The following is a 17,349-nucleotide window of genomic DNA, read 5'->3' as shown; positions in this document are numbered from 1 at the left end:
TCTCGCCGCAAAGTAGGTGTGCTACTTCCTGATTGACCGAGGTTTCGACCCGTGCTGTGAAGCGCGGCGGTCTGCGAGCGAATTGCAGCGAATAGCCCCGTCTTACTATCTCTAGAACCCACTTTGAGACCCCTGGAATCGATTCCCACGCTTTTGCGTGAATAGCCAGGGGTAGAATGAAATCTGGGCTCCGGTCGCTGGTATTCAGGGACTCGGGAACCCGGCCATGATGACATACTCTGTTAATCAAGTTCATGTTCAATGGGGCAGTCAGCACTTCGTGCAGTGGTTTTGTAGCTAACTTCCTGGCCGTAGAACCGGGAAGGTGTTGTATTACAGACGAGGCTGTGTGAGCTCGCGACACAAGGCACGGGGTGCTTAGTAACACAGATACAGTTGTGTTCATAGGTAGGGGTGAGCACTGTACAGCGGGCACATTCCCTACACGTGAAACATGAACGGCACAAGCCAGTTTGACTGATATGGACCCCGGGGTGGTGTGAGACACTGCGCGGGTAGTGCTTATGTGTAGGGGTGAACACTGGGCAGCGGGCACTTTTCTTACACTTAACGGTCGAGCGGCATGAGCCAGCTTTACTGTTTTTGACCCTGGATGAGTGTGACACACAGAGAGGGTAGTGCTTATGTGTAGGGGTGGGCACTGGGTAGTGGGCACATTTCCTACATACAAAACACCTTCGGCCTGAGCCGGAATATGACCAGACATAATGCTCTTTTTGAGATTTATGTGGGTTGCCGTGAGGTTCCGAGCAGGCGGCTGCTTTTTAGCGTGACCCGCTGCGGAACTGGAACGCCGTGGCAGAAAATGTCTCATGGCCTGAGACGCCTTCTGTACCTCAGAGTAGCGTTCCGCGAAGCCCTTCACCGAGGGACCGAAGAGACCCGACGGTGACACAGGAGCATCCAGGAAAGTGGCGCAGTCAGAGTCAGACATGTCGGACAGCGTCAACCACAAGTGACGCTCCGTAACGGTGAGGGAGGCCATATTACGTCCAATGGCCTGGGCGGCGGGTTTGGTAGCTCTGAGAGCCAGATCCGTCGCACTCCTCAGGTCCGTCACACGCTCCGAAGTCGGGCCAGCCTCATCCAGGGAGCGGAGAAGGTTGGCCTGGTGTATTCGCAAAATTGCCATAGCGTGTAACGCAGAAGCGGCTTGACCGGCGGCAGCATAAGCACGGCCAATCAACGCCGAGGTGGTCCGGCAGGCTTTAATAGGTAGGTTAGACTTGGACCGCCATCCCGCAGAGGGCGGACATAAGTGAGTCGCTACCACTTCCTCGACCGGAGGAACGGAGAGATATCCTCTTTCTTTGGCGCCGTCAACCGCAGAGAGCGCCGAGGAAACAGAGGATCTTAGCCTAGCCGAATACGGAGCTACCCACGACCTGGAGAGCTCATCATGCAGTTCAGGGAGGAAGGGAGCGGGCCGCAGAACAGGCGAAGAGCGGCGTCCTGGCAGAAAGCAGCCATCCAGCCTGTTGGGCGCGGGCTCCTGGGGCGCGGTCCACTCAAGGCCGAGGTCCTCCACAGCCTTCGTGAGGCGGAGAAGCTCAGTGTCAACCGAAGCCCTGACGCTGGACTCAAGTGTCGACGGGGCGGGGTCCGGGACGGATCCCGACCATTCCTCGCTCCCGGACGCGATGAGAGAGCAGCTGTCATCCATCATAACACCCCCGTCCATCATCTCGAGCCCCGTCATAGCGGGGCGCTGACCGTTGATGAAGGAGACGGGGGACTCCGAGAGAGAGGCTCGCAGGGAAGTCGCCGGCGAGAGCTCTTTCACCGAAGGCCTCTGCGAACGGCGCTTTTTACGGCGTGGTCCAGCAGGAGGCATCTGAGGGGCGGACTCTGCGGAAAACAGAGCCTGTCAAGCCCGCAGGGTCGAGAGAGGCAGTGCTTCGCACTCACGGCCGCCGTTGGCAAGCGCGTGGTCCGCATGGTCCCGGCCCAGGCAGGAAGCGCACAGCGCGTGGCAGTCCCCATCGTTGAGCGTGGCTTGACACGAGCTGCAGGACATGGTGGGCATTGAAAAATGCCGGCTCTTTCGGAAGAAAACGTGTGTGTCGCAGCGGCAAACACACATGGAGCGAGAAAAGGATATAGGCGCCGGATAGCGCAGCAGGCACGGCGAGTAAAGTTTTTAAATTATTAAAAATTAAGGATAATTTTCTGCTTCAGTATTCTCGAGAAAAAGGAGTTTTTCCACAAGAGTACTCTCGTAAGAGAACAGCGGGTGTTAAAAATACGAACGCCATTATTTCACCACAAGGTGTCAGTGTTCGTCTAAACTAGTGACCGCGACGCTGAAGTGTATGAGAACAGATGAATAACATCAGTACGAACCACAAACATTTTAATATTTTAATCATTCTGTGTCATTTTTCAATGTCAGTCTTTTCACTATTTACATGTTTATGCCCAAAATGCTATAATATTCAAAGTAGTTGACTGTCATTCTCCTCTACGCTGTGTACGTTGTTGATTAAATTAGCCTAGCCTATTTAACATCGTTACAGGCACCTTGCGAGCATTCATTCATTCAACTATTTTAAAATACTGGAATAAACACCCACGCACACAAGCAATCATTTTAATAGTCCATTTTATTTAAAATGTAAACCCAACAGGTACAGTATGAAATGTCAGAATGAGAAAAAAACTGTTAATGAGAAGACGAGCATTTAGGACTGCTGCAGCTTAGTGGATAAATATATTTAGCCTATTTATTATTCAGAATGCACTGTTGGAAAGAAAATATATTTATAGGCACATTTCAGGAGGCTCAAGATAATTAATACAGAGATCATTATTCACTGTTTTAATCAATTGGCAGCCATTAAACATCGTGATAATCTACATTCTCATGTATGTAGGTGCGCTGAACGAATTTATTATTGGATGGTCAGTGACAACATTCTAAAATATGTTTCAAAATCTACAATTTCTAAAGCTCCGTTAACAGATCATTGTTTCATAGATCTTGTTTTAGAACCCACAAATAAGCAATTTAGAAATGAAGGTTATTGGAAGTTCAATGCCTTCCTCTTACAAAATGAAGAATTTTGCAATCAAATTAAAACATTAATAAGACATATTGAGATAAATTATTCTTTTCATTGTAATAAAAGTAAATGGGAATTTCTAAAATTTAAAATCTGAGAATTTTCCATTGGTTTCTCTAAGAAACTAATAAAAGATAAAAGAGAATATGAAAGGAATTTAATTTGTGAAATAAGTCAGTGTTGTAACAAACCTGTTTTAAATGAAAATGATAAGGTGATGGAGCTTCAAAGTAAATTAGATCATTTGTATCTTGAGACGGCACAGGGTGCGTATATAAGATCGCACGCCAAGTGGATTGAGGAAGGTGAAAAGAACTCTTCATATTTCAGTAATTTAGAAAAAAAATAGACAGCAAAGGAACTCTATCAGTAGTTTAATGATCCAAGGAGAGGAATGCAAAGATTCTAAAATAATTGAAAAAGAAGTGTTTCAATTCTATTCTAAACTATATTCCTCTGATTTCTCCTCTTATGAGTCAGATCTTTTTTTTTTGTTGTTGCTCAAATTCAGAACAATATTCCACGTATTGAGGACTCTTTCAAAGTTTTATGTGATTTGGATCTTAAAATTGAAGAATTAGATTCAGTTGTTGAGAAGATGCCTTTAAACAAATCCCCAGGGACAGATGGGCTCACTAATAATTTTTTTTAATTTTTTGGGGGAGATTTGAGAAATCTATTATTCTGTGCCCTAAAAGAAGGTATTGAAAAAAAGAATTGATTGAAAGTATGAAGCAAGGTTTGATTACATTGATTCCAAAAGCTGGTAAAGATAAAAGAGTCTTAGACAATCTGAGGCCTATCACTTTGCTTAACATTGATTACAAAAAAATTTCTGGGGCTATCGCTTCTAGCCTGAAAAAGAGTATTTATACTATAATTAGTGAGACACAGTCAGGGTTTTTGGGAGGAAGGTCGATTCATAATAATATTAGATTGGTTTTAGATTTACTTGATTATAGTGAAGTGGTTCAAGAGAGTGGGTTTCTTATTTTTTATAGATTTTTACAAAGCATTTGATGCTGTTGAGCATCCTTTTATTTTGAAAACCTTGCAGCATTTTGGTTTTGGAGTAAAATGTATAAACTTAATTGAAATGCTATATAATGGAATCAATAGCTCTGTAGCTCTCTCTAGGGCATGGAACCTGCTCAAGATTTCCAATTAAAAGGGGGATTCGTCAGGGATGTGGTAGCTCATCATTATTATTTATAATGGTTGCAGAGTCATTATCTATATTGATTAAAATAATCGTATTGAAGGCCTAACAGTGTTAGACAAATAAGTTTGCTGACGACACAACATTGTTTCTAAAAAATGAATATCAAATTCCAATAGCTTTACATTCTATTGACCAGTTTTCTAAAGCTCCGGGGTTACATTTAAACCTAAACAAATGTGTAATGTTAACATTGCATGAGTTTCTTTTGCAGTCATTATGTAATATACAAATTAAAAGGGAAGTTAAATATTTGGGGATTATTATTTCTAAAGAAGTTACAAAAAGATGTTATGGAGAATAAAAATGTGTTGAATAACATAGATAAATGTAAGTCCATAAATAGATGGCTGCAGAGGGATCTTACAATTTTTGGAAGAGTTATTTTATCTAAAATGGATAGTTTGTCCAGACTCATCTATCCTACTTTCTCCTTGCCCATATTGACACAAATAATTAAATGAATAAATAAGGTGAATTTTAAATTTATTTGGAGGAATAAGTGTCAGTACATAAGAAAGGATGACATGATAAAAAATATGAAGACGGTGGTGTGAATGCAATCGATTTTGACATTATGAATGGTGTTTTGAAATTGAAATGGTTAAAATCCTTCATTCAAAATAGCCACTCGTTTTGGTTTATTGTCCTAAATGCTATCTTTAACAAACTGGGGGGAATAAACTTCTTGTTATGTTGTGACTTTGAGTGTACCTCGTTGCCAGTTAAACTTTCAACCTTCCATCAGCAAGTGCTGCTCTATTGGAAACTATGTTCAAACACAACTTCACGCCTCACAACACTCCAATTTGGAATAGTAGATATATAAAGTTTGGCAGAAAATCTGTATATCTTGAGGAATGGAAATCTAAAGGGATTTGGGCTATTGCCCATTTCTTGGATGATAATGGAATTTTGTTATTGTATAGAGAGTTTTGTGAGAAATTCCAATTACAGTGTACCGTAAAAAAATGTTAATAGAATGATCAGAGCCATACCAATTCCTTTAAGGATAATGGTCAAAGAAGACATGTTGTACTCCAAAATCTCCCCACAACTGAGACAGCTCTCCTTAGAAGGTTATGATTTCTGTGATAAAAAATGCGCAAATAGAATCATCAGAAGTTTTATTTTACAGGCTTATTACCCAAACCCAATTAGACGGGAATATGTGCTTAAAGATTTTGATACGGTTGAAATAAAAAAAAATTAGGAAAAATTATTTGTCTTTTCCCCTCCCTCCTAAAGCTAAGGAGGTGAACATCAAAATTTTAAACGAGAGTTATCCTACTAATGAATTTTTAAGATTCAAATTTAATTTTGATGTGAATAATTGTGTTTTTTTGTGAAACAAATATTGAAAATTTAGAGCATGTCTTCTTTTATTGTGATATGGTGCAATCCTTTTGGAATAAGGTGCAGAATTGGTTAGAGTCTAGGAGGGTTGAAGTCCCACCCCTCACGGTGAAGTTGATTAGGTTGGTGTCGTTGTCGGTCTGGAAAACAAATATTGTGAGTTTGTTATTCATTTCTTGTTATGTTTTGAAAAGTTTTTCATTCATAGATGCAGATGGTTTAAATCTAAACCAAACTTTAATCATTGGATGAATGAGGTTAAACTCTTGTGCAAATCTTTAAAATTTGTAAAAAATCAGAAAGCCCTTAATTTGATTTCTCTTCTGGATACGTTTAAATTAATTTAAAAAGCCCCTTTTGATTGATTTACTCTTCATTTTATTTCTTTTTGTATTTCTTTTATTTAATTATTCGTTTGTTTTATTATGAGTTTTCTGTTCTTTGTACTAGCTATGCTCAACCTAAGGATGAACAACTGCGGTGATATGGAGAGATTTGTTAATGTACCTTTTTAATTGTGTTGTTGAAGCATAATAATAAAAAAAAAGGTGCGCTGAACGCTCTAACCGGAAACTCCCGATATGTACTAACTAGAACACGGAAGTAGTTGTGCAACTAGTCCACTTAAGCAGGATATAATGTGAGAAGTGATTTCTTTCCACTAAAATATCCCACGTTTTTTTTCTTCAACATAACTCACTGTAATTCACACTAACACTTTTGACAAAGAGAAAACCAGCATTTGGAATGACACTTTTCATTTGTGGACTGTACAAAAATCTAATAAATACACAACCGTTCAAAAGTTTGGGTTAGGAACGATTTTTTATGTTTTTAAGACTCTTATTCTCACCAAGGCTGCATTTATTTGATAAAAATACAGTAAATATATATATATTTTTGGGGAATATTAATACAGTTTAAAATATCTGTTTTCTAATTCAATCATACATTTTAAAATGTAATTTATTCCTGTGATCAAAGCTGAATTTTCAGCATCATTACTCCAGTCTTCAGTGTCACATGATCCTGACAGTTGGAAACAGTTGTGCTGCTTAATAATGTTGTGGAAACTGATACATTTTTTTCAGGATTTTTTAGAAATCTTTTGTAACGTTATAAATATCTTTACTGTCACTTTTGATCACTTTAACACATCCTTGACCCTAAACTTTGAACAGTAATGTAGTGCGTACAGTATTAACATATTTAAAGGGGTGGTTGATTATGATTTCACTTTTCTAACTTTAGTTAGTGTGTAATGTTGCTGTTTGAGCATAAACAACATCTGCAAAGTCACGGCGCCCAAAGTTCAAAGTAATGGAGATATTTTCTTTTAAAGAAATTTCTTTTTAAGGACTACAACAAACGGCTGGTAGGGACTACACAAGCTTCCTCCCGTGTTAGTGACTTCACCAATCCTAAAGTTTACATAAACCCCGCCCTGAACACGATTTTTAGAATATCAAGACATAATTTGATAATCAATGACTAGAAGATAACTACACATAAGCTACATAAATTCACCAACTAACCAATCAGAAATGTTGTCTACATGTTGTCACTTCTTCTCGAGTCTCTCCATCTTTGTCTGACTCCGGTCTGAACATAAAAGGCTAAATTTTTGAAAATGTGCCACGAGCAGCAGCTCATTTGCATTTAAAGGGACAGACACAAAAACTGTGCGTTTGTGCTCACCCTCAAAAAGTGACAACTTTAAAATGCTATATAAAAATATCTGTGTTTTTTTTAATCTAAATCTTCACATACACACTCTGGGGACACCAGAGATTTATTTTACATCTTGTGAAAAGGGCATTATGCCAGCCCTTTAAGGTACAAAGATGTCAAACACACACAAGAACACTCAAATTGTTGTGTTTACCTGCACAGGTTTTCATGAGCCTCTTTAGTGGTCCTTTCGTGTAGAGAAGCCCAACCAGGATCCCAGCCAGATGTCCAACAAATGACGTCCTACAAGAGTGAAAGTGTGTTAATATAAGCTGTGAATCAGATCCTAGGCCAACAATAAATCAAAATGTAGTTTAGAGAAAAAAAAACTATGTCATATGGTCTGTAGTGTAATTACGGTGACCACCTGGTTATTGCTCTGTTGCAGGATGTAGATGTGATTTTGCGGGACAATGTGGGACACAAGTGAAGGTGATGATACACAGGGCAACTTTTTGAGCAATGTTGCAGTGCAATGTTGCCGTCAATGGGCAACCAGATGAGACACAGGGCCCACGACCGAAAAAAAATATCCAGATAGAAATGTATTGCCCATTTTCAATGGGAAAGTGCCCAAGCAACAATGCTCAAAAAGTTGCCCTGTGTATCATCACCTTGAGAGAGATAAATGTACTACTATTATAGTACGTAAATGTTGATTTACATTCTTTGGAAAGCCTATTTGCCATTATGTTGGATAATAACATGTTTTAAAATGGCAATAAGCTTTGTTAATTGTGACAGGCTCTGTGAGACTATGAATGTTCCCTTAATTTGCCCAGTTTTGAGTGATACAATGTCATTTACTCGATGCCATCTCATCTGTTCAGTCTGCTAAATATTATGAACTGAATAACAGGCTAGTAGGTAAAAATCACATTTTATACTAAAATAAATTTCTTTTAGTAGCGACTAGTTTATTTTCCTTTATTAGACTATGCAAACAATAAATGCATTTTACTGGATTCAGTGCATATTGAACTTGTATTTCTTGATTTTAATAAAAACATGGAACTGTCATTTCACAGTAAAAAAAATAAAAAATAAAAAAAGTGGAAAAATTAGGGGTGTAACGATTCGTTTTAACAACGATTCGATTCGTATCGCGATTCGTGGTTGTCGATACGATTCAAGGACGATATTGGTTCATTTAGAACGATAAGATCCGAAACGATTCAGTGACTTGAAATCGATTCAGTGACTTTTTAGCCAAAAATTCTTGAAAGGGAATCAGGTATCAATTAATTATGCGCGTGCAATTAAAGAGTGCACGCTACGAGCACAGTATAACGATGACAGGACATGAGATTTCGTTTTTCTGAGGTGAGAGACTTTATTTTGTTACAAGTTATGAAAATAATGATAGAATAATGACACATACATACAGCCTGACAACATCATCTGACCGCAGATACTGAATCTGGACAACACGTTTTTTTCTAATTTAAAACGTAACGACGTTGCATGCTTGTAGTTTATTTTGTGCTTTATACATAGGCTATAGTGAAACGATATAAGCCTACAGCGCGCGCCGCCGCATTTGCGCGTGCAATTGAAGAGTGCGCGCTACTGCAGTATAGCGGCTGAGAGGACAGGAAAGTCCGTTTTTTTTTTCTTTTCCCATGCCTCTGTTTGTGTTGGTCTGCCTCGAAACAAAAAAAACACTCAAGTGTACAACTCTTAGCGAGAGACTTTGCGCTGCTTGTTGTCTTTGCGCTGCTGCTGGCGCGTCACGCATGGCGATCACGTCACAGATAGGCAGACTGAATCCAGTAACTTTAACGCCTTTATCATTAAAAGTACTAAGAAAAAAACATCCTTATAAAGTCTGACGTGCTTAAGTCCAATGCGTTATTTCATAGTATCGATACAATCGATTCATTAAACGATGTTAGATCGATATATGTCTAGATCAATATAACTTGCCGAGCACAGATCGATAGTTGGATCATTAAGAATATAAATCGATAATGTAGTTGATGAATCGTTACACCCCTAGGAAAAATACATCTCTATGAGTGTGCTGGTTGGTTAATTTCCTGCTCTAGCTAGAAAATGATGGCTGCGCAAATGGATTTTTAAACAGCAAAGAAAAAAAATATTATTAAAAAAAAAAATTACAGACATAAATGAAATGTGGAGCACTGCTCATGTCTTGCATGACGAGGGAAAAAATTTCCCTATATCGGGATTGGCCTAAATCTAATAGTATTACTGTTCTCTAGTGTCTTTGAAATGAGTGTCATGCTTACCCCGGATTCATGACATGGATGAGGACCAACTGCACCCAGTAAGAGTAGCGATTGGCTATGGGCAGCCCCATGATGTATGTGGCTTCGTCTGGATGATAATGATTATCCACCACTATTAGCCCAAACAGAACACCTGAAACCAACCACAAACAGCTGCAATGCTTATTTCTTACTAGAGAAATATAAAAATTACAATACATTAAATTGATCAAAGTGACAGTAAAGACACTTGCAATGTTACAAAAGATTTATATTTCAAATAAATGCTGTTCTTTTGAACTTTCTATTAATCAAAGATTAATTCTTAATCATGATTTATGAAATATATGAAGCAGCACAACTGTTTTCAGCATTGATAATAATGAAAAATGTTTCTTGAGCAGCAAATCATCATATTAGAATGATTTCTGAAGGATCATGTGACACTGAAGACTGGAGTAATGATGCTGAAAATACAGCTTTGATCACAGGAATAAATTACATTTAAAAATATATTAAAATGGAAAACAGTACTTTTAAATTGTCATAATGTTATCATGATCCAACACAACACACACCTGAGAACCCAAACGCACACTGTAGACTATACGACGAGTCTTCCGTCATCCGTGTCAGTCCTGTCTCCAGGAGCAGGTAGATCAATCCGGTGAGCACAGAGAAGACAGACAGCAGGTACGCAAACCAGGCGCCTCCCAGTTTCCTCTCAAGCTTGATGCCCTTCCAAAGGAGGAGGAGCATGTTCATGTATAGATGCATGTCGTCAGCATGGTGAAACGGAGACAGCAACAGACGAGCCCAGTCTCCATTCCAGTACACCTCCTGAACACTCAAACACGTCTGAAAAACATACAAACAGACCAGATTTACAAAACATCTTATCAACACTAACATATTAAGAAATGTGTCTACAACTTTTACCAACCTTTTAAATAAAATAATACAAAAGTTGAATGGTTATCGGCAAATTTTCTACATTCAGTTGCTATCGGCAGATGTGGCAAAAACCCATTTTGGATGTGCTCTGTGTTGAAGTTTGTTATAATAACATGATCTACCTGTGGGAGGGGTTTGACAGGAAACAGGAACAAGTAGACATTGAGGCCCAGTGTTGCAAGAGTGACAGGTAGGATGTTGTTTATTCCCAGCTGGAAAATTATAGCATAACATTAAGTATTTCATTTAATTTCACAATAAAGTCATCATGCATTCATATGTGCTACACACACAAGGACATTCAAATCAAAATATCATCAAACCAAGAAATTTGCTTTTTCACAAGCCCCTATCTATTACACATACTAAACATCATAAGAATATTATGGGTAATACCTATGGAAGGCATTTAATTAAATAAATAAATTAAATGATAAAAATTAAAACTAAAACCAGATTAACCATTTCATTACAGAAAACCGTCCGCAAAATATGTGACAAAATTGAGAATTAAATTAAATTATTTTATTTTAATGGTGAAAGTGCATATAGATATGGAAGCTTGTTTCCGCCACAGAATAAACATTTTGAAAGATAATTGCGACTTTTTATCTCACAATTGCGAGTTTACATCTCGCAATTCTGACTTTATTTCTCAGAATTGCTAGATATAAAGTCAGAATTGCGTGAAATAAAGTCGCAATTGCGTGTTATAAAGTCAGAATTGCGTGAAATAAAGTCGCAATTGCGTGTTATAAAGTCAGAATTCTGGCTTTTTTTCTCGCAATTGCGACTTTATTTCACGCAATTCTGACTTTATAATACGCAATTGGGAGATATAAAGTCAGAATTGCATGATATAAAGTCGCAATTGCGTGTTATTAAGTCAGAATTGTGAGATAGCCTATAAACTATTCTGAGGTAAAAAAAAAAATAAAAAAAAAAGTCTGTCTTTTTTTTTCCTTAGAATTGGACTTTATATCTCACAATTGTGAGTTTATATCTATGGAAGCCCATTACCGCCACATAAGAAAAAAAACGAGCATAAAATTTGAAATTATGACATTCTTAAGTCATTATTATGACATAAAATGTCGAATTTATGATTTACTAAATCGAAATTATGACTTTAAAAGTCATAATTATGTGATAAAAAGTCAAACTTTTGACATACCAAGTCGAAATTTTGACATAGTAAGTCGAAATTATGACTTTAAAAGTCATAATTATGAGATAAAAAGTCAAAATTTTGACATACCAAATCGAAATTATGAGATCAAAAAAGTCGAAATTATGACTTTAAAAGTCAAAATTATGACATAACTAAATCGAAATTATGACTTGCCGACTGGCACGCTCATTGATCTGACGCACGCGACCCCACACATGATGAATTATGAACAAATTAAGGAGTATTTCGATCGTGGTTTTACAAATGATGAAATTCTTGCCGTACTAGCTGAACGGCATGGAATAGCTCTGAGCAAACAGAGGAGGATTGAGAGGAACAGAGGAAACTTGAGAGGATGTTAAGCACTTTGGCGCAGAAAGAACAAAACGGATGTGGCAGAGGTGGCAGCTTTCATAGAACAACAACTTCAAACATCTGGGCAATGTCATGGCTATAGATGGATGCACCAAAAATGTTGGATGAATGGGACTGTAAAGGCCCGTTCACACCAAGCAAGCACGATAACTATAAAGATAACGATAAAGATAACTATATATGCGTCCACACCAACGACCGATAACGGTCTTTTTATTATAAGCACGCGCGCGCCCGGATGATCCAGATTCATTTTAAATGCGCGAGACCTTTAAATTAGAATTGATTCTGATTGGCTGTCAGTGTTTTATCGTTCGACAGCTGGAAAAATCGTTCTGAAAGTGATCCCAACGATATCGTTCCTCATATCTTTATCGTTATAGTTGTGGTGTATACAACTATACCAGAGCTGGTAAGTCCCGCCCCTTCCGTAAAACCCCGCTGGACCTCAAAGTTGAAAAACCGTCAATGCAAGTGAATGGGAGAAAATAATTATTTTCTGGTCCCGTTTGAATTGTGCCATGAATGTGAACATATGTTGTCTGTGAATTTTTTATATAACTTTTCATGTTACGAGTTTGACAGTATATGATTCTTCGGCTAGCAGTTGTGGAAAAGACATAACGAGAAAGACTACATGTCGCCTATGTGACGTCGCCCCATAAAGTTGACTTACCCGTGGTTTTCACCAACTTCAACGATTTTGTCCTCTCCCTGAAAGAAGGCGGTGAAGTGCACCAAAGACACAGCCATGTTTAGCGGGATCCGTGAGCTAGTCCGTGTGCTAGTGGTGGTGACGTTTCAAACGCGTCGAGAGTTGTCCACAAAGTGCTCTCACACAAAGTCTAACCGTATCAAACTTCTACCCGCTAAATTGTATCATTCTTTACACGAAAAGTTATATAAAAAATTCACAGACAACATATGTTCACATTCATGGCACAATTCAAACGGGACCAGAAAATTATTATTTTCTCCCATTCACTTGCATTGACGGTTTTTCAACTTTGAGGTCCAGCGGGGTTAGCGGAAGGGGCGGGACTTAACAGCTCTATAGTCTAACATCATTACGGCCTACTTTCGCTGAACAGTTTCTCTGGCAACTGAAGATGCCCGCGACTCAAGCTGAGGAACAGTGGGCCGAAGGTTTGACGCTTGCTGGACAGTCTGGTTTGTGTTGTTCTTCTCTCGTTCCAATGCTGCGGTAATCAGCTTTTCCCGCAAAAGCTGACTTCAGATTTCGCCATGACTCTTCACTTCTCGATTACAATATGATCATATTTCAATAACTTCGTATCGTGTCTGTTGCACGGTTATTTGAATAAGCCTCACTTACTCATTAACATAGAATTTGCATACAGGTTGTCTTTGAAAATGAAAACGAAAACTAAAACTGAAATAAAAGAGGAAATAAAACGACAACTAACTTTACATTTGAATATGAAATGTGTCACTATTATTGTGTAAGCGTTAATAAAAAGCTCTGTAAAAACTGCAGTTTCTTTTTCACGTTTGCCTTTTCATTTTAATATTGGCAGTCTTGAGATTGTGAAAATAAAACGTGAAATCACCAATTGCATTTTATTTTTCAATTTGAAACGGATGGTGCACTGTCAAAATTAATTAAATTAATTAAAAAATTAAATCATTTCATTTCATTCTCAATTTTGTCACATATTTTGCGTACAGTTTTCTGTAATGAAATGGTTAATCTGGTTTTAGTTTTCATTTTTATCATTTAATTGATATTTAATTTTGGCAGAAAATGCCTTCCATAAATAGGCATTCCTTCACGCATGTAATCTTATCTAGCCTTCTACATACATACAATCACTATTATTTTGATAAATAAATAAAGTATTCTAGGCTACAGACAGAATTACTGTGCATTTATGACTTACCATTACAACTGAATGTAGGCTACAGCTGCTGTTTTGAATGCTCGAAGTTCCGTTGTAAATTGGATGTTGTGTCAAGCGATTCCTAGTCCTAATACTAGCGATCAACAGTAGGACCATAGACTGTCATAAAAAGAGTAGGACACGTAAGATTTTACTTTCATTTCACCTTGGCTGCGGTCGAAACCGAATTTTTTTTTTTTTTTTTTTTTTTTTTTTTTTGCAGGTAGTCCAATGCTTTTTAAGTAATTGTATGTTTATTTTATGTCAAGTTTATTTGTTTCTATACGTTTATTAAAATTAGAAAATATCTAAAATTTAAAATTAGAATTAATTTAGATTCATTTGACACTATTTACCCCTTTTTGATTATTATTTTTTATGTAAAATAAAACTAAAAGCTGAAGATTTTTGTGGAGTATCATTCATCAGTGCTTCTTTTTCCACTCCAACGTTCCAATAATTCCTGCCCAAAAGCTGCACGGATATTTGCTTACCCCACAAATAGGCCCATCTATGTAAACGATTTAGAAAAAGTTCCATCAATTCAAACTTTATATCATCCCCATGATATGTTGTGTCATATCACCCAGCCCTAACATGCAGTAATGCTTTAAACACATTTGACATAGTTGATAAAAATCAACTATTCTTTCTTTTATTCTTTCATGTTAACTGAAGTGAATAATGCATAACTTTAATCAACAAGTAGAATTGATCTTGACATTCTCACCTTATAAAAAAAGAAAAAAGAAAAGAAAAATCGCTGATCAAATGTTGAGCTAGTGAATGTCTGGATGCACAACATCAGTACCCTGATAAAGAGGTTGACTGGCAAAAAGTATTTTATGTATTTTGAAAATACAAAAATACTCATCTTAAATGTATTTAAATACAAATTACATTAGATTTTTTCCAAATGCTTTAAAATACAAAATACTAAATAGTATTTTGTATTTCAAATACGTATTTTAAATACATGTATCTGAAATACTGCCCATCCCAACTCATTAACATAGAATTTGCATACAGGTTGTCTTTGAAAATGAAAATGAAAACTGTGAAATAAAAGAGGAAATAAAATGACAACTACACTGTAAAAAGTAAAACATTGCTGTTTTTCGTTTGATGTATTTTTTTTCCATTCCAATAGAGTAAAATTATTAGATTGTTAAGTAAAATTACATTTTGTAATTTGTATGTGTCTTTCAATCTATTTTCTTAGATTGATACAATATAAAATTATAACATAACAATGAAATTTAAATTATACATTCGATCAAACTACTTTTATTAGATTAAACATGGTTTGCGCATGCGCACGCATGAAAACTCCAGAGAAAGTTCTGGAAGAGACCGAACGCAGAAGACGGAGGGTTATCTGCTGAACAGCGCGAAGCGAACAGGACACGTTTGTCAGGTAAGGGGGAGCAATTAACCAAAATTTGCTCGTCTGCGTTATCCTTGCCCTTTATTTCAGCACTCACAATATAATTTTTATAAGGCGACTAGTTCAGTTTTTATAAGGTGACTTCCTTGGCTCAGTTTTACTGATAGCCTCCCGTTCCCGTCCGAGGTGTCGGTGTGGCCGGGTGTGCTCGGTCCCTCTCCCCCGCCGTTCGGCGGTCTCCCTCGGGGGGCTGTCGGCGGTGGCCCAGGTCCCCGGTGGCGCCGGCGTGGAGGCGGGCTTTTCGGGGGGGACTCTGGACGTGCGCCGGGCCCTTCTCGCGGATCTCCGCAGCTAACGTTATGGCTCGCCGCTCGCGTCGGGACCTCCGTCTGGGCGTCTCTCAAGTGACCGTTAACATTTGTGTTTACAGGCTAGCTCGACCTATCTAGCATAATGTAATGGGGAAACTCATTCAGCATTTAAATACTTGAAAAGCATTAACGTCATATCATTTAATGATCAGACACGCAGATTAGAAGTTATTATAGCACACTGTAACAGGGTCTTTCTCATATAAGTTACATGCAGCTTACGAAATGCAAAACAAGCAGAGGTGTACTCATTTATGATCACACAACAGGGGTTACACTCTCACTCAGTTCAGGAAATGCAGAATAAGCATAGGTGTCTCTCACACACTCAACTGGGTCTGGTCAGCACTCTTTATTCATTACTATGTATTGTCTCGCCAGGATATGCCAGGTGATGGACTGGAGCAACCAATGGCTATCTTAATCAGTGAGACAGACACCAGGGTTCTCATTGAGGGCACAGAGGTCCTCAGTAACGTGCCCTCAACCGCAGCTGCTGTAGCAATGTTATTTGGACTGACATATGTGCTAAACCTCAAGTATCCAAAAGAACTGAAATTCACTTTTGAGTTTTTTCAGAAAGTGCTCATGGAACTTGACACAAGAAAAATGACCCCCAAAATATGTCGCCTCTGCACACTGCTGCATAGTCAGTGACTGACTGACAGCCTCCATTTCAGTGCTTTGATGAACACAATGTTCAACATTGTAATAGTAGTTTAGTAAGTTTGTTGTTGACTGGATGTGGTAATATCTATGTTTTGTATTTGATTTACATTTATTTCTTCTGCCAAAAATGTTAATTCCTGAGAGAAGCAGTATTTTTAGGTAGGCTATTTGTTCTTATTTCTTATTCTTGTTCTTTTTGTTCTTATATGATATATTCACATTTTAATACTGCTATATATGAAATTCAACTTGCAATGAACTGATTACTTGAACTGTCTCAGAATTACATTTGTATTTGTAAAACAATGTTTGTTTTACCAAAAAAGTCTAATCTTAAAAACTGTGATTTTCATACAAAATTGAATAAATATTTAAAAGAACGTTTGATCTGACTCATTTAAATTGTATGTGTATATATATATGTTGAGATTTTATATTACTTGCAATTAATACATATTTCAGATTGAAGAAAAATCTATTTAGATCAAGTCTTTTTTTTTATTTATTTAAGCCAATTTAAAATATTGATTTACACCAAATTCAGAATAGAGTTTGCATGAAATCCAGAAAATTAGTTTGAACTGAATGGTTTCTGAACATTAGGTCAATGTAAAATCTTTATTGTGAATGGTTACTTCAAATTTATTAAGTTAATCCAATGTTTTACTTTTTACAGTGTAAACTTTAAATTTGAATATGAAATGTGTCACTATTATTGTGTGATATAAAAAAAACTCTGTAAAAACTGTATATGTTTCTTTTTCACGTTTGCCTTTTCATTTTAATATTGGCAGTCTTGCCTCGAAATTGTAGTGAAAATAAAACGTGAAATCACCAATTGCATTTTATTTTTCAATTTGAAACGGATGATGCTAAATTAAAATTAAAATTAAATCATGTA

At 37.5% G+C, this 17,349-nt stretch overlaps 1 protein-coding gene across 1 annotated transcript; it reads right to left on the bottom strand.

Annotated features, from left to right (window-relative positions):
* Positions 1–7,211: 7,211 nt before the first annotated feature.
* On the bottom strand, positions 7,212–11,591 carry LOC307167216 (rhomboid-related protein 4-like; the record flags this gene model as incomplete). Its single annotated transcript, XM_079886206.1, has 6 exons — positions 7,212–7,260; positions 7,544–7,632; positions 9,642–9,774; positions 10,199–10,478; positions 10,697–10,786; positions 11,562–11,591. 6 exons carry the CDS (start codon positions 11,589–11,591, stop codon positions 7,220–7,222), a joined length of 663 nt encoding a protein of 220 aa, XP_079742332.1. The 3' UTR covers positions 7,212–7,219.
* Between the last annotated feature and the right edge of the window lie 5,758 nt (positions 11,592–17,349).

This window comes from Squalius cephalus, assembly GCF_949319135.1.
Source record: "Squalius cephalus genome assembly, chromosome: 11".
Lineage (NCBI taxonomy): Eukaryota > Metazoa > Chordata > Actinopteri > Cypriniformes > Leuciscidae > Squalius > Squalius cephalus.
This window is presented reverse-complemented; position numbering and strand designations above follow the sequence as displayed.